The 25,738-nt window shown below is 34.8% G+C and overlaps 1 protein-coding gene across 7 annotated transcripts in view; it reads right to left on the bottom strand.

Annotated features, from left to right (window-relative positions):
* LOC308633047 (E3 SUMO-protein ligase RanBP2) overlaps positions 1 to 25,738 on the bottom strand; it is a 64,874-nt gene that overhangs the window by 15,081 nt on the left and 24,055 nt on the right. For 4 of the 7 annotated variants that reach the window (XM_081265495.1, XM_081265496.1, XM_081265490.1 and 1 more), the window contains 14 exons: positions 23,722 to 23,931; positions 22,284 to 22,465; positions 22,021 to 22,196; positions 21,744 to 21,867; positions 20,219 to 20,380; positions 19,868 to 20,005; positions 19,633 to 19,779; positions 18,442 to 18,621; positions 18,268 to 18,351; positions 13,494 to 13,629; positions 9,374 to 9,468; positions 3,285 to 8,475; positions 2,634 to 2,711; positions 289 to 459 (listed from right to left, as the gene is read on the bottom strand). In XM_081265495.1, the coding sequence (XP_081121621.1) occupies positions 289 to 459; positions 2,634 to 2,711; positions 3,285 to 8,475; positions 9,374 to 9,468; positions 13,494 to 13,629; positions 18,268 to 18,351; positions 18,442 to 18,621; positions 19,633 to 19,779; positions 19,868 to 20,005; positions 20,219 to 20,380; positions 21,744 to 21,867; positions 22,021 to 22,196; positions 22,284 to 22,465; positions 23,722 to 23,931 (7,074 nt within the window). The remainder of the gene's footprint in view (positions 1 to 288; positions 460 to 2,633; positions 2,712 to 3,284; positions 8,476 to 9,373; positions 9,469 to 13,493; positions 13,630 to 18,267; positions 18,352 to 18,441; positions 18,622 to 19,632; positions 19,780 to 19,867; positions 20,006 to 20,218; positions 20,381 to 21,743; positions 21,868 to 22,020; positions 22,197 to 22,283; positions 22,466 to 23,721; positions 23,932 to 25,738) is intronic. The other 3 variants (XM_081265492.1, XM_081265493.1, XM_081265494.1) reach the window with 1 other exon arrangement.

Genomic DNA, 25,738 nt, shown 5'->3' with positions numbered 1-25,738 from the left:
AAGTTTTCTATCACTGGAACCTTGTCTAAGAGTTTTGAAAAATTATTACTTTCAATCCCTCAAAACGCCTGCCTAGCATATGATAGCAAACCAAAAAAACTGCTTGTTTAATGAATGCCATTCTTCTAATCATTATATCCACTGACTGTTTACATATTTAGGGAAAATATCTACCTGTAAGGATAGTAACAATAAGTTCTAAAAGTTGGGTTTAAAATAATTAAACCATACTCCAAATTACTAAGATTAGCAAAACCAGCGTGCTTTTTAAAACAATAAAATATTTACCATCCTCCTCTTCTTCACTAACATAATCTGGTTTATTCTTATAGCAGAAGAAAGTTGGAGGAAGTTTAAGTTTGGTTGCAAGTGCTTTTTGCTCAGGAGTAGGGGTTAGTTCATAAACAATGAGAACATCATCATCTGAGGGAGGATCTTCCAGTTTTTTCTTCTCTTCTGCTGTAACACAAGTTAAAAAAACCTGATAAAGACAAAAGTGCTGAATAACTATTATCATCAATATTCTAACTAAAAATAAAGTATCACATAATTTACCTATAGGTTAAAATGCACACAGATAAAAACATGAATACTTTGGTGCAGACCAAGCTTTATGATAATCATAAACTAGAATTAGCAGCCTAATTTAGTGTTCTCCTAAAACCTTTACAAAATCTACGTTAAAAATATTCTTTTACTTTTTAGCAATTGAAAAGAATAACCACTCATTTCCATAATTTAAAAAAGTCCTCCCCCCATGACTACATTTGGCATACTACAGAACAGCAAATTATCCATGCATTTGTATCAAATGAAAAAAAAAAACAAATAAATCTTAAATAATATGAACATGAAACTAATCCAGAGCCAACCTTCATTAGTTCCTACAAGGAAAGTTAAAAATTGTTAAGGATGGCAGGTGACCGAGTTACATATGGTTTTGCATCCAGTTTCCAGTGTGAAACTAGACAAAATTCAATAAAAACTATCATCCTATGGGTAAGTAATACTCTAAGAACCCAAGATAATTTCTATGGCTGAAAATATACCCCACCCGACCCCTCCTTCCCACTACCCTCCAATGTATAGGGCAAAAAAGGAGGGGGGGAAGGGAATTTTATGTGTAATCTGTTCTGGTCTATGAAAAAAAATTCTAACTAAAGAAAAAGATAACTTAAGCCAATGAAGAAGCACGCCATGTACACAATGGTAATAGGGAAATGTTCTCTAGAGCCATGCTGTCCCACTATGACAGCCAAGCCACATGTGGCTATTTAATACTTTCTAGAGGAAGATAGTTCAAACTGAGATGTGCTGTCAGTGTAAACATTCATATTGGATTCTAAAGACCTGGAATAAAAAAAGAATATGAAATATCTTACTAATTTTTTATGCTAATTAGAAGTTGATATTTTGTGGATTAAATCAAGTACATTATTAAATTGATTTAATCTGTTTTTTAAAACCACCTGTTTTTTTTTAACGTAGCTACTAGAAAATCGTAAATTATATATATAGATATGTTTTATTTCAATTGGATGACACTTCAGAGCCCCTCCTTTTACAATGTTAAACTTGCCCCACTCCTCCATAACAAACAAAAACTTAGTATCAATTTCCTAGCCAGGGACAGTAAAGGAACCCTATACTTTATTAAATACAGATTCTTATTTCAGTTCTGCTATTAGTTGAAAGAGGACTCAGTAAATCAGAGAGCTTCTCTTGACCTCAGGTGCCTCATGTCTAAAGTCACATTTCTAAGGTCTTTTGGAAGTATGTCCTCAGATTCCAAACAGAATAAGGTTTTCTGGGTTCTACTGTAACATACTGATAAGGATCCCTGGCGTAAGAGGAAACCTAACATAGAGTTCCCAGAGACTATCCACTTTTCTATGACATCCAACACACTTTTCACGTAATTTCTCAAAGATTGCATTTTCTAAGAGCTGCCTTAGCTAGTAATAATTGGTCATTTTAAACACGAAGGCTCCAGTACCGAGGACTTTCACTCTATCACTATAGTTTTAGGTGCTCAAGATGTGTTACTAACTAGACAGTAATGGTGAGTACTCATTTATCTGATTTTGCTCCTAACGGTCTTTTAACAGATTCTTTCTTCCTATTCCACTCTAGTTGCAATACTTACTTCTGCAAATGATCTGTGCTACATATACAACACACAGGCTATAGAATGGTGGCTGTGAAAAATAATTAAATACACTATTTTCCTAAATGACATACAAAAAGAAATCCTTAAAGGACTGAATACATGCTGCTGCCATCACATTTGAATACTGGCAGACATTAGTGGCTGAAGATAAGGGTTAGATAAAAACATAGGTCCTCATTAAGCAGAGCTGAAAACAGAGCAATAAAGTAGAAAGCAGCAAAACAAAACAAAACAAAAAAACAAAACCAGTGTGCAATAATGAGAAAACACATAGCATCCAGGTACATTTTTTAAAAATACTATTAAAAGGTGTTATATCACCAGTCAAAAGATATTTTGCTTAAAATGGCATTCTAAAACATGCACATTGTAGCGTTAAGTACTTAATTTCATACAGCCACGGTTACTTTGCTAAGGATTACCAGCTGCTAGCCACCTCATACTGAGATCACTAGCTCTATACCTTTGCTCTCAGTCTGTGAGGAAGGGGTGCTGGTCCAAAAGGCCATTGGATTAGATTTAAATAAGCTAAAATTAAATCCTAGAAAATAAAATTTTTTTTAATTTCAACATTTTGGAATATAAAATGAATATTATTTAAAATATGAAAAGCCAGAGTTCTTCAATTTATCCCAATCTGGTTATGTTACATATTTATTTATTCCAGTGCTTTCATACTTTGCTCACTTAATAAACGGTGGCAAGACTAACTAACTTATGTGTGAACATCTCAATACCATGAACTCTGAGTAGTGACAAAATAATATAATTGAGAATGAACACTTTAAAAAAAGACAAGTTAATGCTCATGATTTAAATTTTTGAGTCTTTATACTGTATTGGGGTTTTTCTGCTCTGCCCTCGCGTAATACATTTATCATCCAGTTATCAAAATCTCTTAAATAACCAACAATCTCTGTTACTGTTTGAATACTCATGAGTGAATTCATTTAGGGAGAAAAAGGTCTGCTCAAGAATCCTTTGGGTGTTCTCAAAGCAATATTTATGACCCAATTTTACTAAAACATCAGTGTCATATGCAGAATTTGCATTATATGAATATTAAAATCAAACAAAAACAAGTTGTGTTTAACTCTACAGACTAAGTACTTACCCTTTTCTGGTGTTTTAAATGTGTAATTAGTTGAAGATTCTTCCTTTGGAAAGGAAGCAAACAGACTTTTGACTTTGCCATTTGAAGATTGTTTGATATCAGCGTTCTCTGACAGTTCACATTTGTTAGGTTCCACTTTTCTTTCAGATCCACTCTGGACTACTGTACTGGTTTCACTATTGTGGTTTTTCAAAGGTGCATTAAAACTAAATCCAAACAAAGACCCAGTGGCTGAACTATTGCCAAATGCAAATGGTTTTGATTTTTCACTACTAAAAATGCTTTTCACAGACTCTGAACCAAATACAAACTTTGGAGGAGAAACCACTGCTTTTGTTGTTGTTTCAGATGTGCTAGACACTTCTCCAACTTCTGAATTTGCATCTGGTACATCATCACCCTGTATTAAATCTGTCCTTTCTCTTGTGGTTTCTTCCAATACAGCTACAGCAATTTTGCCACATGGTGACTCTCTAGGAGTGCCTGAACGAGAAACATGAGGTGTTATCAAAGAATCTTTTTCTTGGGCTGTTTTTGCTTCATCGAAAATTTTCTTAAAGGAGTCTGCAACATCCTGTAGTTTAAAACGGACGGCTAAATGTTCTACTTTTCTTTCTCCATCTGCAAAATCACAGGCAGTCCACACCCATACTCTTTCTGTCCCTTTCATACTTTGTAAAGTCATGTCTGGAGTTATTCTGTGATTGGCACAAAGCTTTAATACCTGGTCTCTTCTCATCACTATGCGAACTTGCTTATTATCATAATTCTGTAAGATCTTTATATCACCAATGCCCCTTTCTTTCCACTGACTAACATCTTTATCATATCTATAGAGTTTTGCTCTGTGACTAAAAACAACTTGCTCATTTTCCTCACCACTGGACACTTGAACCAGATCAGGTAAAGGTACAACAGGTTCAAAGTATTGTCCATCTCTCTCTTCTTCTTGAGTAACATCAGATTCTTCATCAGTGCCAACAGAGGTCCCACTCTGATTCAACTTGGCAGGAGACTTAGATGGGCTCAAAGCAGATTTAAAACTAAAGTTAAATCCTGTTGTTGATTCACCAAAGCGGAAGAGGTTTTTTCTCACGGGGCTGCTTGCCAATGGAGAAGCATGTACTGAGCTATTGCTTACACTATCATCCAAAGCATCTTCCCTTAAGTCATAGTTATCCCACTCTAAAGTGGGCCCAGTGTTTTCAGAATTTGGCTTGACTGTTGTGTCTGAGGCACTGGCAGCATCTGTACCTGAACTCTTATTCCCTTCATCAGTGACTTTTGTTTGATCATTTGTCAAAACTGTTTTGAAATCTTTCAGTCCACTCTTCATTTCCTCAGCTCTCTGTATTAATTTGGCAGCTCTGCCAGTATCAACTAGTTTATGGGGAGTTTGAAGTGGAATATCTAACAGAAGTCGCTGGCACTCTTCAAATTTCTGCTTGAATTCTTCAGCTAACTCTGGTGTTTTAAATTTTGCTGCCAGCTGTTCTAGTTTGGCATCGCCATCAGAGAAATCACTAGCTAACCACATCCATGCTCGATCTGATCCAGAGAGAGGCTTGAGGTTCATCGTAGTCGTTATCCAGTGATTGGCACATACTTTTAATACTTGTTCCCTTCGCATCAGCATTCTTAGTTTACCATTGACTTCATTTTTGAGAATTTTTAAGTTCCCCAAACCCCTTTCTTTCCACTGACTTATCTCAGCATCAAACCTAAATAATTTCACTCGCTGTGAATACAGAACTTTTTCATCTTCTTCTCCTGTTACAAGTTCCACTTTTTCAGGCATTTGTACTACTGGTTCAAAATGGATGTCATCACTGTCCTCAGTTTTATAGGCATCATCATCTTTCTCAAGATCAGCAGAAGTGCTGGCTTTTTCAGTCATTTTACCACTTTGTGATGAGAATAATTTTTCTCCAGCACCTGAAAATCCCTTAAAATTAGGGTCTTTCTTGCCAAATTGAAATCCTTCTCCTGAAGTTGACTTTGCAAGATCTGCAAAGGTAAAAGTGCTGCTTGTCTGACCAAAAATTACACCACTGCTACTCTTCTGACTATGAACATCCTGAGCCTGGGAACTGGTGTCATTTTCAAGGTGCTTTCCACTTTTCTTCTCTTGATTTCCCTGTTCTTGAATGCCAAATTTAAACCCATCAGCAGACACAGGGATGGAAAAACTAAATCCTTCTTTTATTGACTTAAATTCTGTATTAGAAGAACCCTGAAATGTAAATGAAGGTGTGTTTTCTTGATCCGCATGCCCAAATTTAAATCCTTGCTCTGTAATGCCAAATTTAGAAGTTTTTTCTGGAAAGTTACCTTTAAATCCTGTCCCCACACGACTTTCAGAAGGGTCATTTATCTTCGTTTTTGAGCCCACTGTGAAAGCTGAAGGAGCTTCTGCAATAGGTTTGTGAGCTGGTTTAGCAGCATCACAAGCAACACATTTTAAAGAAGTACTCTCATTTTGTACAAAACAAACACTACAATCCCACTGTCCTTCCTTTTTGGCAAACATTCCTTCAAATCCACTCTTTGGAGCCTTGCTTACCTCTGAAGAGGCAGGAGCTGTAACAGTTGTAGGCTGATTCTGTTTATTTGGATTCTGACAAGCAATACATTGGGTAGCACTTGCTTCATTTCGTACTAAGCATAAACTACAATCCCACTGTCCATCCTTCTTGGTGAACATTCCCTCAAATCCACTCTTTGGAACCTTGCTTATCTCTGAAGTACCAAACTTGAAAGAAGCAGAAGCTGGAACAGCAGAAGTGGATGTACTTGGCTTAGCAGGAGTCTGACAAGCAATACATCTTGTAGCATTTGCTTCATTTTGCACTGAGCATGAACTGCAATCCCACTGTCCTTCTTTCTTAACAATCATGTCCTCAAATCCACTCTTTGGAGTTACACTGATTTCTGAAGTATCAAACTTAAAAGAGGCAGGTTCTGAAACAGAAGTAGTAGGTAGACTCTGTTTTCTTGGATTCTGACAAGCAACACATTTTGCAGAGCTTGCTTCATTTCTTACCAAACACACACTGCAATCCCATTGTCCTTCCTTCTTAGCAAATATATCCTCAAATCCACTCTTTGGAGTTACACTGATCTCTGAAGTACCAAACTTAAAAGAGGCAGGTTCTGAAACAGAAGTAGTAGGCAGACTCTGTTTTCTTGGATTCTGACAAGCAACACATTTTGTAGAGTTTGCTTCATTTCTTACTAAACACACACTGCAATCCCACTGTCCTTCCTTCTTAGCAAACATGTCCTCAAATCCACTCTTTGGAGTTACACTGATCTCTGAAGTACCAAACTTAAAAGAGGCAGGTTCTGAAACAGAAGTAGTAGGCAGACTCTGTTTTCTTGGATTCTGACAAGCAACACATTTTGTAGAGCTTGCTTCATTTCTTACCAAACAAACAATGCAATCCCAATGTCCTTCCTTTGCAGAAAATACAGATCTGAAATCACTGTTAACAGACTTAGGAAGATCTCCCTCGCTGAATTTAAAAGAACTTTGATGAACAAACGAAGATCCAGTTTTGTTAGGAGACTTTGTATTCTGACATGCAATGCACCTAGATACAGTAGGTTCATTTCTTACTAAACAAATACTACAGTCCCAGTGGCCTTCTTTCTTTGGAGTCATTGATGCAAATCTATCTTGAGCATTTTCTGGGCCAGTTTTAGGAGTAGAACCAGTTTCTACTAACGATGAACCTATGAGTTCATTATTACTTGGGTTTAGATTTTGGCATGATACACATTTCTTAGCAGTTGCAACATTCTTTAACGAGCAGCTGTTACAATGCCACCAAGAGCCTTCTTTCTTTGCAACTTGAAATTCAAAATTCAGGTTTCCATCATCAGATTTGCAAATATCTTTGTTCTCATGACTTGCAGGTTCTTTTACAATTCTGATGGTCTGATTTGGTGTTTTGGCTACATTTGTTCCTGAGGCTTTTAAAAGGTTTTGGGCTTCTTCAAACTTACACTTAAAAAGTGTTGCTTCCTCAGGAGTTTTGAATCTAATAGCAAGCTGTTCTGGTTTTGGCAATTCATCTGCATAATCAAGGGCATGCCATACAAAAGATCTGTCTGATCCAGCATTTGGTGTCAGTTTCATATCTGGACTGATGTAATGATTCGCACAGATTTTTAATACTTGTTCTCGTCTCATTAGAAGTCGAATTTTACCAGATGTCTTATGCCTTAGTATTTTTACATTGCCTATCCCACGTTCCTTCCATTCTTTGGATTCTCCATCAAAACGGAACAATTTTGCACGGTTGCAGAAAAATTCTTCTTCATCTTCCTCACCTGTTTTTACTTCAATTTTATCAGGAAGTGGTACCACAGGCTCAAAGTGAGGACCATCATCATCATCATCCCCATGGGCACTTCCTCCATCTGTTTCATGATTCTTATTTGTCGGTTCTGGAGCAGGTGCTCCAAATATAGATTTCCCTGGACCATGGAAAGTAAACATATCATCACTTCGACGAAAACCAGAACTCTTTTGCTGATTTGGTCCCATGTTTTCTGTAAATGAGATTCCAGAAACATTTTTACTTCCAAAACTGAATGTATTTCGAGGCCCAACAGTTTGACCAGGAACTGGTTTTGGTCCACTATAGCTGTCTCCTTGCAAAGGTCTATCTGAAGTCAGGAGACCTAAAAGGCTTTCACTGTTACTATAAGGTGAAGAAGTGGGTTGTGTCACAACCTGTGGTGAAGAAAATGTGAAGTCGCCATCATTTGACTTGAAATTTGAGTTGAATTTAAAAGGAGCTGGCTGTGTTGTATGTGCCGGTGTTGTCAATGATGGCCGTATTGCTTCACCCGGCATGGGCTGAACAAAATTAGTTTTTCCAAATTCTATGACTTTAGAATCTGCAGATCTTGAAGCATGAGCTGCAACTGGAGGCTTTGTGAAGTACCCTGGTTCTGGTAAAGGGGGATTTGTGCTTGTCTGCTGAACATTGTAATTAAAGTAATCATCACCCCTGGGTGACAGAATTCCTGTTGCAGGAGATTCAAAACGCAACGGAGGACCGTACATTTCCTGAGAGAACATACAAGCAGATGAGCTTTGCACTGGTGGTGTGTGCATCTGTTGTGAATAGGCATAAATATGCTGTTGTGGTGGAAGCCTATTCATGCCATAAACTGGACCCTAAAAGAAAAAAATTAAAAACATTTTGTAGATTGTCTAAAAAAAAAAAAAAAAAAAAAAAAAACCAAAGAACTAGATACAAATCCCTTCTCATAAACTTCAAACTTGAGTATTAAGTGAAGAAGATATTAGGATAAACAGAACTTCATTAAGAAAATTACTACAAAGATAAGTGCATGTATACTTGACATATAATGAAAATTAACAAAAACAATCTTAAAGATCTACATCTACAATAGAAAATTTTCTTCATTAAACAATTTCTCAAATGATATTAACAATAAATAGTATTGATAATGAAGACTAATATTTAATGAGCATTATTAACGTGCCAACTGAGCACTGTTCTGAACACTTTAATTATCTCATTTAAAAATCTTCAAAAACCCTATGAACTAAAGTATTATTTTATCCTCATTTTACATATGAGGCATATGATATAGAGAGGTTAAGAAACTTGCCCAAGGTCACAATAAGCAGAAGAGCAAGGGTCTAACTGCATATCTTAACCCACTATCCTCAAAGCCCTCACATTCAACTACTGCTGTAATATTGGGTCTTAACCAAGAGTTATATAACCACATCAAGTATAGAACTACTTACCACACAGTGGTAGAGTAAGGACATTTCTACTCCTATTTCAGTCAAAACAGATAAAGGACCCAACAACATCACCACTCCCATTTTAAAAATATCCAAAATATTCACACTTATTGTTATGTCACAAAAATAACGTGACAAAAAGCATAACTTCTGTATCTAGAAAGAAATGTAAAATGTCCATATCCTGAGGGATATTGTAAGCTTTAATACTGAACTAGTCCCTTGAATTTCTTGAAAACACCTAAACAATTAAAAAAACAAATAGTTACAAATATATAAATTATTCCTTTGTTACCTTTGTGGGAGTAACATTAGCTGCTGGTCTGAGAAGATACTGGGAATTATATGCTGGTGACTGACTATAATATACTGAAGGGCCAGTAGTTGCAACTAAAAAAAAAAAAAAAAAGAAAAAAAAAAAAAGAAAACACTGTTAAAGTCTATACTACAATTAAGACTACCTAAATAAGAACTACAAATATAAAAGATATAAAAGTAATAGAAACCAAAGAAAGAATTAGCTAGATAGATTTTTTAAATTTCTATATATCAAAATACACCATAAAGATTATCAAACTAGATTATCAAACTAGGAAAAAACTGCTAGAACAGGGTGAGGTATATACTGTGCCAGTAATCCCAGCAACTCGGAAGACTAAAGCAAGTGTGAGGCCCTTTCTCAAAAACCAAACAAGCAAGCAAATTTAAGAAGGACTTGGGATATAGTCCAGTGGTAAAGTACTACTGAGTTCAATCCTAGTACCACAAAAAGGGGGGGAGGGAGGGCCCAAGAAGTGACACAAAGAATAAGCAGCGGAATATAGCACGAATTTGATCAACAAGAACAAGTGCATAAGGGCTGGGGATATAGCTCAGTTGGTAGAGTGCTTACGTACAAGTCCCTGGGTTCAATCCCCAGCACCACAAATAGGTATCCAAAAAGGAATAGCAGGATCAACATAGAAATACTGCAAATACAACAGCTGAAAGGACTCAGAAACCAAATTGCATCTGATGGCTTCAAAGGCTATAATACTGAAGGAAGCCTCAAAAATCTGCAGAATGACAAGGCTGCATTTTGTAGTCAAACTATTACGATCTAAAATAACCTAACAAATTCATGAAAGGGATCTCAAAAGTAATATAAAATGTTCCTTTGCTTAAAATACTAATAAACACATTAAAAACACTCATGTTCATATGCAAACTATTTGCTCCATCTATTTTGTGAGTTTTACAGGAAACCAAACTAAAAGGCACTCATATTATACACAACAACATTCCTGTGTTTGACCTGTTTTGACAGTTTTACCAGAAAATCAAACAAGCAAAACACCTTTATGGCTATTTGTGAAAGAAGAAAGAGAAATTGTGACTCTAGAGGTGCCAAGCAACTGATTCTCAGAAAGCACTGAAAAAGACCTACAAAGGGCTATTCAGAAGCCCATATTTGAATCTGTAAACCTAATGGAACTACCTAGTAAAGGCAGTTATTTTGGACCTATTTTGAGGAGGAGGAAACAGGAATACAACAAGGTAATAAATATATGCCAAGAATCCTAAAAGTCTGCAGTTTAACTACAGAGACTTTATCAATGACCACTACACCTCAGTGGGAAAAACAGAGTTCTTATAATCTACTAAAAATTATCTACTACAAAAAAAAAAAAAAATCACTACATGAACAGGTAACTCAGGAAAGAAAGAAATGAGATTATGTTGAGAATGACATTTTAAAAAAACTTTAAAACTGATGTCATTTTTGCTTTTACAAACTAACAAAAAGTTTCTGTAAATTGTTAACAGTCAATATTACCAAGAGTGCATAAATGGACACTCTGAGATACTTCTTTTTTTTTTTATTGATTGTTCAAAACATTACAGAGCTCAGGATATATCATCTTTCATACATTAGACTCAGTTGGGTTTCTTTTTTTAATATTTATTTTTTAGTTATAGTTGGACACAACACCTTTATTTGTTTATTTATTTTTATGTGGTGCTGAGGATCGAACCCAGGTCTCGCACGGGCTAGAAAAGCGCTCTACCACTGAGCCACAACCCCAGCCCATCTGAGATACTTCTAATAAGAGCAAAAACTGAATTTTTAAAACAGCCAACAATTCTAGAATGTGTCCACAGCATTATTTGTGATAGCACAAACTAGAGACACAAATAAAGAAACAGAATTTGCAATATTTCTACATGAGGAGATACCACATACTCATTAGTAGTATTTTCTAGTAATACTTTTTAAAAATGCTTGAAACTTAAAGTAACATTTAAAAAGCTGGCAAACTCATCTATACATGACATAACAGTCATAAAACATACTTCATGTAAACAAAAAAACAGAAATTCTCCAAAATGATAATAGGATTCTGATAGGAAGGTAGTTTTTAGTTTACACTGTTCAGTACTTCTTAATATTTCCTAATAAGCTTATTCATCTTTTTTTTTAATCATCTTACTTTTGAAAGACAAGAATCATCTTGGTATATTTTTACTTTTGTTGAGGAAAAAATGTCTATGAACACAGGAATAGAAATTAGAAGACCTGGGCTCTCTCCCTTTCCATGCCACAAAGTTACTTTGTGAACCTGTCAATAAGCCACTTGAGTCTTTATCTTCCTCAGCTGTAAAATGAGGATGTATTACTTCACACTTCATAGGGTCATTATAAGAATAAAACAACGTGAATATTGTGTTTATATACTTATAAAACCAAAAGACCTTTTAAACCTACACATGAAAGAAATAGTTGTGACCCACAAGGTACCAAGTGACACTGCCCATAACACTTTTAAAAACAAAAGGTTAACCAGTCTTTTTATTCTCACTGTACAAGGCTCTAGACAATGCACAAGGATTGTAAGTGAGCAAAGTCTGAGGTCTAAACATCTCATATACTTATCTTTCACTACAACATTTGGTAAGTTTGCCTTCACAGGATTTTCCATTATTTGCTTGCCTTTAGAAGACACTGTCCTAAGAGGATACAATGGGGTTGCCGTACTATGGGCCATCACACAAATGTACTAATAATCTAAACTAAATCTGCTTATTCTAAATCATTCCTGGGTTAAAAGCAAGTAGGAAAAAAAAAAATACATGCATTACTATCGGTTGAGTATCCCTTATCCAAAATGTTTGGGCTTAGAAAGAAGTGTTTTCAGATTTTAGAATATTTGCATACACATAATGGGATGTCTTGGGAATGGAGCCCAAGTCTAAACATGAAATTCATTCATGTTTCATATATACCTTACATACATACACTGTAAATTATTTTATATAATATTTTTAATGCAACTATAGTCTGACTGCAACCTGCACATGAGATCAGATGTAGGATTTTCATTTATAAACTGGCATGCAAAAAAAAGTTTCAGATTTTGGGGTTTTTAAGATTCAGATATTTGGAATGGTGTGCTCAATCTACAGCATTTGGGAAATTTGTCTCAAGTAAAAGAAATCTATTTATATTCACATTTCTGGCTGCCTAGAGCCAATGTATCATATTGGCAAGTCGCTTTGAGTCAGATAACTTATAGTTTGGATTACAGCTCCATCAGTAACTGATAAATAAGTTACCTATCTTTCTACACTCACTTCTTCATCTATAAAGTTGGGATTAATAATGGTACCTACCACTGAGTTATTGTAAATAAATAAAATTTTTTAAAAAAGCACTTTTGCACATAGCCAAATCACAGTTAAGTACAATTAGTAATCTTGATTCATTTGGTATTTGCTATATATTGTATAAATGCCAAAGAAATTCCCATACCTACCTGCACATATACAAATGCTCATAGTAATTATAGAGGCAAGTATTATCTCCAGGTTTACTTACACAGCTAATAAGTGACAAAGAACAACTAAAAAACCAAACATGGTTTAGCTCCAAACTCCTTTTTTTTCTGTGCATGGTATTTCAAATTAAATTCTGTATTAATGTTCTGCCTCTCAAAATACTCCCAAGAGGTTTAAGTTCTTAATTAGATACCTCTTGGTGCATAATTATATCTGTTAACATTTCTCAATTTAAGGAATAATTCCACCTAAGATTCAGCTCATCTAAGATATACATTAAAGGGTTCTTTAAGCCTTGACAGACATGGAATCAGATAAAGCTTGATTTTTTTGCTTCGAGTTATAAATTCTCAGTAATATCAAATATAGATTTTTAAGTAATTATAAGTAATCATATAACTGACATGTATATCAAACTACAGATAAGCTGATTTCATAATTTATCTATTTAAATGAAAAAGAGCCTAGGAATACAGCTCAGAGACAGAGTATACATGCAAGAGGCCCTCACTTTAATTCCCAGCACTGCGCAAAAAAAGGGGGTGGGGGTGAGTGGGTAATCTTACTAAAATCTGGAGATTATTCAGTTGCCAGCTTACCTGTTAATGGAGCCCCATGAAAAGTCTGTGATCCTTGATACCCATCAGGCACTGGATCTGGTCCATAATTCTCTGCAGGCCACCGATGAGGGGATGCTGAGTTACTGCTATTTAGTTTCAACTCCTGCATTTCTTTCTATTGGAAGGAAAAAAAGGAAGTAATTTTAAACATTTAACAATATAATACAAGACACAATGCCAGGACAAACACAATACTTATATCTAAAAACTGATGATACCAGGGCTGGGTTGTGGCTCACAGGTAGAGTGCTCACCTACCATGCGTGAGCCACCGGGTTCGATCCTCAACACCACATAAAAATAAAATAAAGATATCGTGTCCACCTATAGCTAAAAATTAAATATTTTAAAAAACACTGATGATACCTTTTAAGAGATACTAATGAAATCTGGATAACAAGAACATGATTCTTAATTTGTTAAAATTTATCCATTCCCATTCTTTCACTCCTTAATTCCACCTACCTAATTCATTCACTCTAACCTAAAAAACTAAATAACTACCTAAATTATCTCATATCCACTTTCCTTCCACACTTGCCTACATTAATCTTTGTAAAGTTGAGCCCCAGCCAAGACACTTCCTGACTCAAAATAAACAAGGCCTATAATTAACTTCTTTCTCTGACATTCATGGTCCTCAAGTAGTTTCAACCTAAGCATCCTGGCCACAGTCTCTTTTCCATGCTGCTGTATTCTTTGATCTATATGGACTACTCAACACCAAAACTCAATTCTTTTTTTTTTTTTTTTTTAAAGAGAGAGTGAGAGAGGAGAGAGAGAGAGAGAGAATTTTTAATATTTATTTTTTAGTTCTCGGCGGACACAACATCTTTGTTGGTATGTGGTGCTGAGGATCGAACCCGGGCCCCATGCATGCCAGGCGAGCGCGCTTGAGCCACATCCCCAGCCCCCAAAACTCAATTCTTGATACATACTGTCATATGATATAACAAACTAACAGTAATTATCAAGGTGAAGCTCAAATGCTCCATCAGCAAAAAAGAACTGTACTTGCCCAGAACTTAGTTATATATGTTCCAGGCTCTGTACTTCTGAATTAATGCTAACACACTTTTAGATGGACAGTATAACTCATACCTTAAAGTGAGAAAGAGATGCAAGAAATGACACAGCTAGAGTTTGACCCAGATCTAAATCCAAAAAATGTTTTTTAATACCACTCTACTGCCTAGACAAGATAGCAGTTATATTGTTTTCTAATATAGCTATGTGGCAAACTATCCAATTTGTTACTGTATAAACAACTAAATGATGACAACTTACCTAACCCCAGAATCCACAAAATGTCCCTTTATAAAATTGGCATTTATCAAGAAATTGTTTCTTTAAAAAAAAAAAAAAACTATATTGGGGTATCAAACAGGTTGAATTTTTAAGTTTCAAACTTCTCTTAGCCCAGGAATCAGATCAGTTACAATAAGCAAGGTAAGAAACAAATCTAGCACGTCTGTCTAGATTTCTTTGTCTAGATTTGTAGTATGATCTTCTAAAAGAAGCGTCAGAAACAAAAATTTCTCAGAAAGCCATATTTAGTTTCTCTATTTAAACTGCTATTTAGTTTCAACTCCTGCATTTCTTTCTATTGGAAGGAAAAAAACCAAGTAATTTTAAACATTTAAAAATATCATGCAGGAACCACTGCCAGGACAAACATACTTAAATCTAAATACTTCAAGCTAAATAACAGTTTCCTCATTTATTCATCTATGTACCTATTTGAGATATTGCACATTCAAGAGTAAGAAACTGGGCTGGGGTTATGGCTCAGCGACAGAGCGCTTGCCTAGCATGTGTAAGGCACTGGGTTAGATTCTTAGCACCATATATAAATAAATGAATAAAATAAAGTCCTATCAACAAATAAAATATATCTATATCTATATCTATATATATATATATTTTTTTTTTTTAAAGAGTCAGAAACTGGTAGAATTGATTGGAAAACTTAGTCACTAATGGTCTCTGGTCCATAGTTTTGAATTTGCAATCCAAGCTATAATCATAGTTCTAAAAATTCAATGAAATGGAAAATGTGATTGGACCTGATTTTAACCTGATTTCACTTTTCAAATGAGAAGCCGAACAGACTGAAATAAGGGACTGGCCCAAGATCATTTTTTTTTTTTTAGTTGTTGATGGACTATTGTCTTTATTTTCATGTGGTGCTGAGGATCGAACCCAGTGCCTCATGCATGCTAGGAGAGCATGCTACCACTGAGCCACAAACTCAGACCCCCCAAGATCATTATTAAGTAGTGGCAGAGTCTACTAGCTTCTTGTCCAATGAGAGTGTAAAAAAAAAATCTACTAGTAACCGCAATTCCAAAGAACTAAAGCCTCTTTGAGTGCTATGATATAAAATTGAATTCCTTACATAATAAAGCCAAATTCATATGAAAGTACTTAAAAAGATAAAAACTTGTGGGCTGGGGCTGTGGCTCAGTGGCAGAGCGCTTGCCTTGCATGTGTGAGGCACTGGGTTTGATCTTAGCATCACATACAAAAATAAATAAAGGTATGCTGTCCATCTACAAGTACAAAAAAAAATTTTTTTAAAGATAAAAACTTTCAAAAGCAGGGCTGGGGTTGTGGCTCAGTGACAGAGCACTTGCCCCACACATGTGAGGCTGTGGGTTCGATTCTCAGCACCACATAAAAATAAATAAACAAAATAAAGACATTGTGTCCAGGTATAAGTAAAAAATATTTAAAAATAAATAAATAAATAAATAAATAAATAAATAAATAAATAAATAAATAAATAAATAAAACTTTCAGAAGCTTAAAGACCACTTTTCAATTCCTAACTATAAATTTGACCCAAACCTCATTCACGGCCAATTTGAGAAATTAATTCATAGAACAAAGTATAATTAGTATATTTCAGTAGTTTGATTTGATCATTTAGGAACCTTCATGCCAGGAATCATGGTATGTTTTGAATAAAACAGTCTCTGCTTATGGCAGTATTGGGGATAGCTATATCCCAGAGTCCTTTTTATTTTGAGATAGGTTCTCACAAAATTCTCCAGGCCTGCTTTGAACTTCTAGTTTTACTAACTTAATTTCCTGGGTAGCACAGGTATGCATCATCATACCCAACAACAGTCTCTATTTTTTTCCTTCCATATTTTTTATTTGTACATTACAGTTGGACATATAAATGGGATTTGTTTTATATTAATACATGCACACAATATAACAATATAATATATCGCTCCTCAGCATTCCCCCACCTTCCACCCCTTGGGTCTCTTTCCTCTACTAATCTCCCTTTGATTTTTAGGAGATCCATCCTCAACTTTGTTTTCCGTTTTCCCTCTTGAGCTTCCACATATGAGAGAACCTATGACCCTCAACCTTCTGAATTTTACTTATTAAGCATAACATGATGGCCTCTAGTTCCATCCATTTTCCTGCAAATGGCAGTTTCATTTTTGTTATGTCTGAATAAAACTCCTGTGTGTGTGTGTGTGTGTGTGTGTGTGTGTGTGTATCACATTTTCTTTATCCATTCATCTACTGACGGATACCTCATCTGGTCTGGTTCCATAGTTTGAATTGTGATGCTATAAACATGAGTATGCATGTATCATTGCAATAAAATGCCTTTAATTTCTTCAGGGTAAATAATGAGAAGTGGTGTATCTCAGGCATATGGTGGTTCCATGCCTCCACACTGATTTCCACAGTAGTAGTATTAATTTACAGTCCCACCAACAGTGTAAAGTATTCCTTTTTCTCTACATTCTCTCTTAATGCCAGTCATTCTGACTGGCATGAGATAAAAATCAAGTTTTTTTTTTTTAACATTTTTTTTCTGTAGTTGGACACAATGCCTTTATTTTATTTGTTTATTTTTATGTGGTGCCAAGGATTAAACCCAGTGCCTCACACAAGTTAGGCAAGCACTCTACCACTAAGCCACAACCCTGGCCCTACAGTGTAGTTTTGATTCAAACTTCCCTAATTGCTAATGATACTGAACATTTTTTCATGTATTTGTTGGCCATCTGTATTTCTTTTTGTTTAATTCATATACTCATTTATTAATAGGATTTTTTTTGTGTGTGTGTGTGTAAAGTTTATTGAGACCTTTATATATTATAGATATTAATCCTCTGTCAGAAGAGTAACTAGCAAAGATTTTCACACATTCTGTAGATTCTCTTTTCGTATCCCTAATTGTTCCCTTCTCTGTGCAGAAGCTTTTTGATATGTCCCATTTATTAATTCTAGGCATTATTTCCTAAGATTTAGGGATCATACTGAGAAAGTCACTGCCTGTGCCTAAAAGCTGAAGTGCTGACCCTATGTTTTCTTCCAGGAGTTGTATACTTTCTGATATAATTCTGAGGTCTCTGATCCATTTTAAGTTGATTTTTCTGCAGAGTGAGAGAGAAGGGTCTTGCTTCATTCTTCTACATATGGAAAACCAGTTTTCCCAGCACCATTTATTAAAAAGGCTATCTTTTCTCCAATGTAGGTTTTTGGCACCTTTGTCAAGGATCAGAGGACAGACTATTTTTTAAGAACGTAGGTTTCATGGAAGGGTCAGAGACAAAAGTAATTTCAAAAAATATGGTAAGGGTCAAGACAAAGGTGTGTAAAACATAGTATGATTTCATAGTAGTATGGTAAGGGGAACATTCTGAGCAACCTTAGAAAGTGAGGAAGTAGTTAGGGAAGGAATATAGGAATAAGTAGTTAAAGAAATTAAGTGATTTACCTTAATGGCCTCTACTTGTTGGCAGATCATTTTCAATAGAGAGTTTTGATCTTCTGCCCATCGAGGAGGTGTTTTGGGAGAATACTAAAAAACAAACAACATAACAGTATTTGCAACATTTAGAAAAGAAGCAGCATATTCCCCAATAGAGAGACTCATTTCCTTCCTACTTACCTTGTAACTTTTACTTGGTGATAGAGAATATTTTGTGGGAGATGGTGTAGAATGTTTTATTTCTGAATCTGCATTTCGCAAACAACCATTTTTATAAAGAGGACCTCCATCACTATAATCTTCAAGTTCCTGCATTACTGAGTTAAGCATCTCTTTTACAGACTCCAGTGGCACAGGCAACTAAAAACAAAAGGCATTATTAGTCATGGGATTAGTTAGCAAAACTACCAAATTAATATCTCTAAAACAAATATAAAGACTCTACCTTAATAATGTTTAAATTTTCATCAATTTTTAACAAGCACTTTATACTTTAAATAATGATAAATGTAAAAGTGTCATATTATCTTAAGTCTTCTGATTTTCAAGTCCATAGTCTTTCTATTACTTCCGTAAGTCATAATAACAGTAGAGAACTATAAACCTCACAAGATTTTCCACATGAACAAAGTAAATAAGTTCCTGATTTTCCTTAAATGATTAGAACAGAAAGAGAAATACGTATGCTGGAACACACCAGATAACATAAGCACTAATCTAAACAGCAACACAAAAGTATGTAACAAAATACTTAGAAGAAAATCTGAACATAACTGAATTCTATCACCACAGTCTCCAACTGCTGACAGCGAGGAAACAAGAATAGTTCATAGCAGATGACAAAGATAAAAATAAATATTCTAAAATTTCTCATTTAAGCAAAATTTATTAGGAACTAGTCCTGAGGTTACAATATTTGTTTTGATTATACTGCTAAAAAAACCCCAAATTAATAAATGTCTACCTTAAAATTTTTTTCAAGGGGCTGGGGTTGTGGCTCAGTGGTAGAGCACTTGCCCAGCACATGTGAGGCGCTGGGTTCAATCCTCAGCACCACATAAAAAAATAAGTAAAATAAAGATATTGTGTCCAACTACAACAACTAAATAAATAAATAAAGTTAAAAAATTTTTTTTTCAATTTTCCCAACTACTTTCCTATGAGTATATATATACACATTACCAAGTTTAAAAAAAAAAAAAATACCCAACCTAAGAAAAAGACAAGTGAATTAAGCATCTATACTCACACACTACTTCTGTACACCAATGACAAGATGATATGGGAATTACCAAAATATAAAACTAAGGCAAAAAATCCATTATCCACTTATCAATATTATTAAATTACAGATAACAAGCACCAACTTACTTTCTGGACCACTGAAAGATTTGAATCACTGTCATCTAAAATCTTTATTAGGTAGTCCCTGGTCTTTCGCAGATAATTTTTGCATTCTTCTTGTTCTTCGGGAGAAAGGGAATCATTTTCAATGTCTTCTGCTTTCCTGTGAAAAATCTATATAAACAGTGGTTTTATGAAACAATCAGACTTTTTAAACAAACAAACAAAAAAAAACCCTCTTAATTCAAGTACATTTACTTACCAGTGCAAGATTCCAGTAAGAAACAACACTTTTTATAGATTCAAAGGCAGTCAGAGCGTCTTCTATATTTCCATTAACCACATCCAATATAGCAAAAGTTATATGTGCATCTTCTTCATATTCACCAACTTCAGATGCCTAAATCATTTAGTAGTTTTTAGTCAAACTGCTTCTATTCAGCATATCAAACCTAAATGATCTCATTAATCTTTCATGTGATATTTATGTCAGCTAGTGGATTATGAAAACAAACATATCATTTAACAGCAAGGCAATGTATTTAAGCAGTTAAAAATCTCTTATTTCTTTATCAACTACAAACAGTTAATTTGCCAGGAGATTCTCAGTTACCTGAATGTCTGCACTATGAAAATGTTTAAACAAAGGATCAGTAGGTTCAGGAATACTGCTTTTCTTTTTGATTGTCTTCAACAATGGTATAACTTTCTTCCAATAATGAACACTTCTGCTTATGTATTCCCGTTGATCATAAAAAGAATTAAGACTGCTGCCCTAAAACAGGAAGACAGAAGCATACAACCTTAACAAATACATATGACCAAATCTAAATATTCATTTACAAATCCTAAGAACTAGTGAAAAATTTTAAGTAAAACTTTTTATTCATTCATTTGAGTAACTTCCCAAATAAGAAAATAATTCATCATCACTGTAATACCAGAGAATAGTCCAATATTAAGATTAAGCCTTTTTTTTTTTTTTTTTTGGTACTAACTGAACCTGAGGACACTTAATCAAATCACTGAGTCACATCCCCAGCCATTTTAGTTTTTTATTTTGGGACAGGATCTCACTGAGTTGCTTATTAGGACCTCGATAAACTGCTAATGCTGGATTTGTATTTGTAATCCTCCTGCCTCAGCCTTCAAACCCCTGCTGGGATTACAGGCAAGTGTCACCATACCCTATAGACTTTTAAACACTTTTTAGTGATACTACCAAATGAGACAGCCTACTCTATTTTTAAGAATTATCATTTTTAGGTAGCCAAAAATCAAACTAAAAGTGTCAAGAGTTTGGTCAAAGAACTAGCATCTACATCCACTCTTGACAGAGAAAAGACCTCAAATAATTAAAAAGATCTATAATGCCCTTGCCTACAAAGACTTAAGCTACCCAATTTACAAGCTGGATAATTTACAAGCTATCGATTTACAAGCTGGATAATAACTATCATAACTTGCCAAGCATGGTACACACCTGTAATCCCAGCAGCTCTGGAGGCAGAGGCAGGAGGATTTTGAGTTTAAATAGCCTTATCAATTTAAAGAGGTCCTAAGCAACTCAGCAAGACCCTATCTCTAAATAAAATATTAAAAAAAGGCGAGGGATGTGGCTCAGTGGTAAACCATCTCTGGATACAAGCCCTGGTACAAAAAATATATATATGGGCTAAGGATATAGCTCAATTGGTATAGTGCTTGCTTCACATGCAAAAGGCCCTGGGTTCAATTCCCAGCACTGCCAACCACCACCACCCCCCCACACAAAAATCACGACTTAATTTTTAAGTAATAACAATACTATGGGTATACTAAGTGCTTATGTTTATTTAATTACATTAACTCATTTATAGCAAAATTTAAAAACACTTGAACCGGCACTAATATTAACAAGCTAGTATTCTTGGTTTTTCAAAACTAAGACAATGTTGTTGTTTTGTTTTTGTTTTTTTTAAATCTTGGGAGACTTTTTAAACTTTATTTTATTTACTTATTTATTTTTATGTGGTGTTGAAGATCAAACCCAGGGCCTTGCATGTACGAGGCGAGCGCACTACTGCTGAGCCATGACTCCAGCACCAAGACAATGTTCTTTAAACAAAAAAAAAAGTTTATACTTTAATGTAACTCACTGTTTTCTGAAGGCATTTTGCCCAGTACACAAGCAGAGCAGGTTGAAGGCCATGTTTTTCCTGGGCTCTTAAAGTGTTAATTTCATGCTGAACCAGAAGTCGTAATTTTGCTGAAGTTCCAGGTCTAAAACAAAACTTTTATTTAATAAAATTGCTTTAAAACACATAGCTGAAAACTTAAATGTAAGTTAACTGTCATATTACAAGTTAAATATTCATGAAATGAAATGAAAGAAGAAGTTAAAAAAAAAAAAAAAACCTTTGTTTTATTACTTACATTGCCTTTCTGTGAATTAGGTTACAGACTGCATCCCACCAAGATTTTTGTCTTTCTGTACAAAGTTGTTTACACACAGGAAGTGGCAAGCACAATAGCTGATAGGAGCTGCAGTGAGAATTATACTTCTCCTTTAATTGTAAGTTGCTGGTATATATTACTCCAAGTAAAAATACCTGTTTTTTTTTAAAAACAAATTAATTTCCATTAGGAAAAAATTAAACAAAACTTAAAATATTTAATTTGTTAAATTCTTTGCTTACTTCAAGATCTAAAAGACATATTGATTCAGGTGCATTTGTCTCAAGTCGTGAGGTTTCTTGAGGCAAATGATGAAAAAGCTGTTTCAGCCATTTTCGAATTGCAGGTAAAGCAGGCAGTGAATTCCATTGCAAGCCAAGCCAAGTAAGGTGCTGAAGACTACCATTGTGTGCTCGAATAGCACCTGAAAAAAAAGGAAAAAAGAAATGGCTTGAGTTTTGGAAATTCTATTTAGGCCATTAGTTTTACAACTAATTTAACAACTCATGTAAAATGTATCTTAAATACAAACTGCTTTTCTGTATCAGAGATGGTGGGGAAATTGGTCCTCAGCAAAATCTCATGATCTTCATCAAATGCATTCATACTTTATAACTAAAAATTTTAATAAACCAGTTGTGAATGAGGAAGTTCCCAGGCTAAGAAAATCAGACCTGCCATAAAACAATAAAGCAAAGTCTACTGATAGAGGCCAAAGAATGCCAATCTAATCAATAATCTTAAAACAACATATTTCCCCGCCAATAAAGAATTATTACAGGGCTGGGGATGTGGCTCAAGCGGTAGCGCGCTTGCCTGGCATGTGTGCGGCCCAGGTTCAATCCTCAGCACCACATACAAACAAAGATGTTATGTCCGCCAAAAACTAACTAACTAAATAAATAAATTCTCTCTCTCAAAAAAAAAAAAAAAAAAAAAAAAAAAAAAAAAAAAGAATTATTACAATGAGTACTACTATATTCATCCAGTAGTGTAGTAAAGAGATCTTTTCTTCTATAAGAAATTCACTACTGGGGCTGGGTTTTGGCTCAGGGGCAAAATGCTCGCCTAGCACCTGTGAGGCACTGGGTTTGATCCTGAGCACCACATAGAATAAATACATAAAATAAAAGTATTGTGTCCAACTACAACTAAAAAAATATTTTTAAAAAAAGAAATTCAATACTGAAAAGTTGATGGGCTTCTAAAAGAACGGAGATATAGCGTTTTGGCAATTTACGAGACTTAAAGATGGTCATCTTTTTGTCTCAGGAATTTTGTTTTTAGAAATTTCTATGGAAATAATTTAAAATGCAGACACTTTAAAGTAATCATAACAGCATTATTTTCAAAAGTAAAAATAAACTGGAGGTAACTCAGATGCCCAACAATACAAAGTATTAAGCAAAATAAAACTCATAAAAGATTATGCTGCCATTAAAAATATTAAAGTTTTAATATTAGATACTATGGGAAAAATTTCATGAAATAAGCAACACAAGTAGCATATGTAAACTATTTACCCATGCCACCCATATCCATACCCTCCAACCCCTAACAACAACAACAACAAAAAACTAAAGTCATTATTTCTGGGTAAGGATATTATGGGTAATTTACTTTCCTCCTAATATATAAAGAATAAGATGCAGAAGATTGCCTATGAAAGATAAAACTCACCAACATCATATCTAGCCAAATCACCAGGCTCTGGAGTTTGTACATCAATGTTTCCAATATCATCACTACCAAGGAAAGATCTCTCCTTAGGTGATTGACTAGAAAACAGAGCATCATACAGGGCAGACTGTCCACTTTTATTGGCAAAAGACTCCACAACCTCCTTTAAAAAATCTTGCTTGCCACGACTTAAGTTCAGCAACATGTGCCCTGAAAAACAAATTAAGTTATTTTCACCATTTTATGATGAATAACATGCTATATTTACTCAAAGATCTCAATGTTTCATTCATATACCCAAGGAGGAAATAAAACAGTTATCTCAGATCTCACCTTCCAACCCAAAACAACAGCAGGACAATAAAAAGAGTGCTTATGTAGAAAATGAACAGTTAAAGTTTAATAAATAGTGTCTACATAAAAAATAAAAGGAAAGGAAAAAAAAATAAAGAAATGTGTGCAGAAAATACCCAAAGTATTTGCACTTTAGATAAAAAGTACAGGAATTAAGTGGCCACAGGACAAGAAGTAGGGCCAAGCTCTAATCCTGATTTGATATGCTGATTTCTATACCTGCTAACCAGAATCCTCCTCTTAAAATATTTCTTTCCAGGACCCAGTACCAGAAATGTTCTTATTTTGAAAGTTCTGAGTAGAGAATCTATTTAAAAACACTCCTTGGATACATGCTGCAACATGGATTAACTGCGAAAATATGCATAGCCAAATAAGCCAGTCACCAAAAAAAAACAACACATATCACACAATTCCATTTATATGAAATATCAGAATGGGCAAATGGAAAGAGACAGAAACAGATTAATGATTGTTTATGGCTGTGAGGGTTGGGGTAAATGAGGGCAACTTCCAACAGGTATAGGGTTTCTGTATGGGGTGATGAAAATGTTCTAAAATTAACTATGATGAAAGTTGCATATCTCTTAGACCATACTTAAAAGCACTGAAATTATACTTTGAACAGGTGAATTGTACAGTATATGAATTATATCTCAATTAAGTTGTCCAAAACCAAACCAAAGCAAAACAGACAACCACCACCCTCCTTGGTGTTAATTCTGCTGATGGTTGTTGTCTCAATAAACTTGAATGCTCATAAACAAAAAATACAATTGATTCTAACCTTGCAAAGGTAGAAGAAAAACAAAGCACAAAAAAGTGAAAAGTCACTTCAAGGACAGAATCTAATGCCCAACAAAAAGCCCACCAAAAAACTCGGTTGTGGGATAGAGAAATACAAGTTTTTACTGAAAGCTTCAGTACAGACCAAAGCTCATGATGACTTTGATTTAATATCACTTCTTGCTCTTTACAAAGTTCCCTTGATTTTTTCCATGGGCAAATGGAAAGAGACAGAAACAGATTGTTTATGGCTGTGGGGTTGGGGTAAATGAAAGCAACTTCCAACCATTATCAAAAAAAGTATAGTATAATAGAAAGGAACATCTAACTATTTGGAATAAAGTACCATTGAAATAACTGCTCCCTATGGGAGGCTGAAGTTATAGCTCAGTAGCAGAGCACTTGCCTCACATGTGTGAGGCACTGGGGTTCAATCCTTAGCACCACATAAAAATAAAGATATTTATATTCATCTACAACTAAAAATTCAAAATTTTTAATATATTAAAAAAATGCTCCCTCTGGTAAAACTGATGTTTCTTCATTACCCCCCATTATACCTTGAAGTTTGTGCCTTGGCAAAAAAAACAAAAAACAAACAAAAAAAAATATGTATGTAGAGACATTTGTATCTACTCAAACAGCCAAAATGGGAATAAATCTACAAATTCTCAGAGCCTAAGAAAATATGAGTGTATTTCTTTTTATTTTAGTTTCCTCACTATGTTCTCAGCCCTTTAAGATACAGATCCAGCCAGGCACAGTGGCACACACCTGTAATCCCACAACTCAGGAGGCTGAGGCAGGAGGATCCCAAGTTCAAAGTCAGCCTCAGTAATAGCGAGGTGCTAAGCAACTCAGTGAGACCCTGTCTCTA

Source organism: Spermophilus citellus (genome assembly GCF_964194105.1).
Source record: "Spermophilus citellus genome assembly, chromosome: 13".
Lineage (NCBI taxonomy): Eukaryota > Metazoa > Chordata > Mammalia > Rodentia > Sciuridae > Spermophilus > Spermophilus citellus.
The sequence above is the reverse complement of the archived record's forward strand: the minus strand, read 5'-3'. Positions and strand labels throughout refer to the sequence as shown.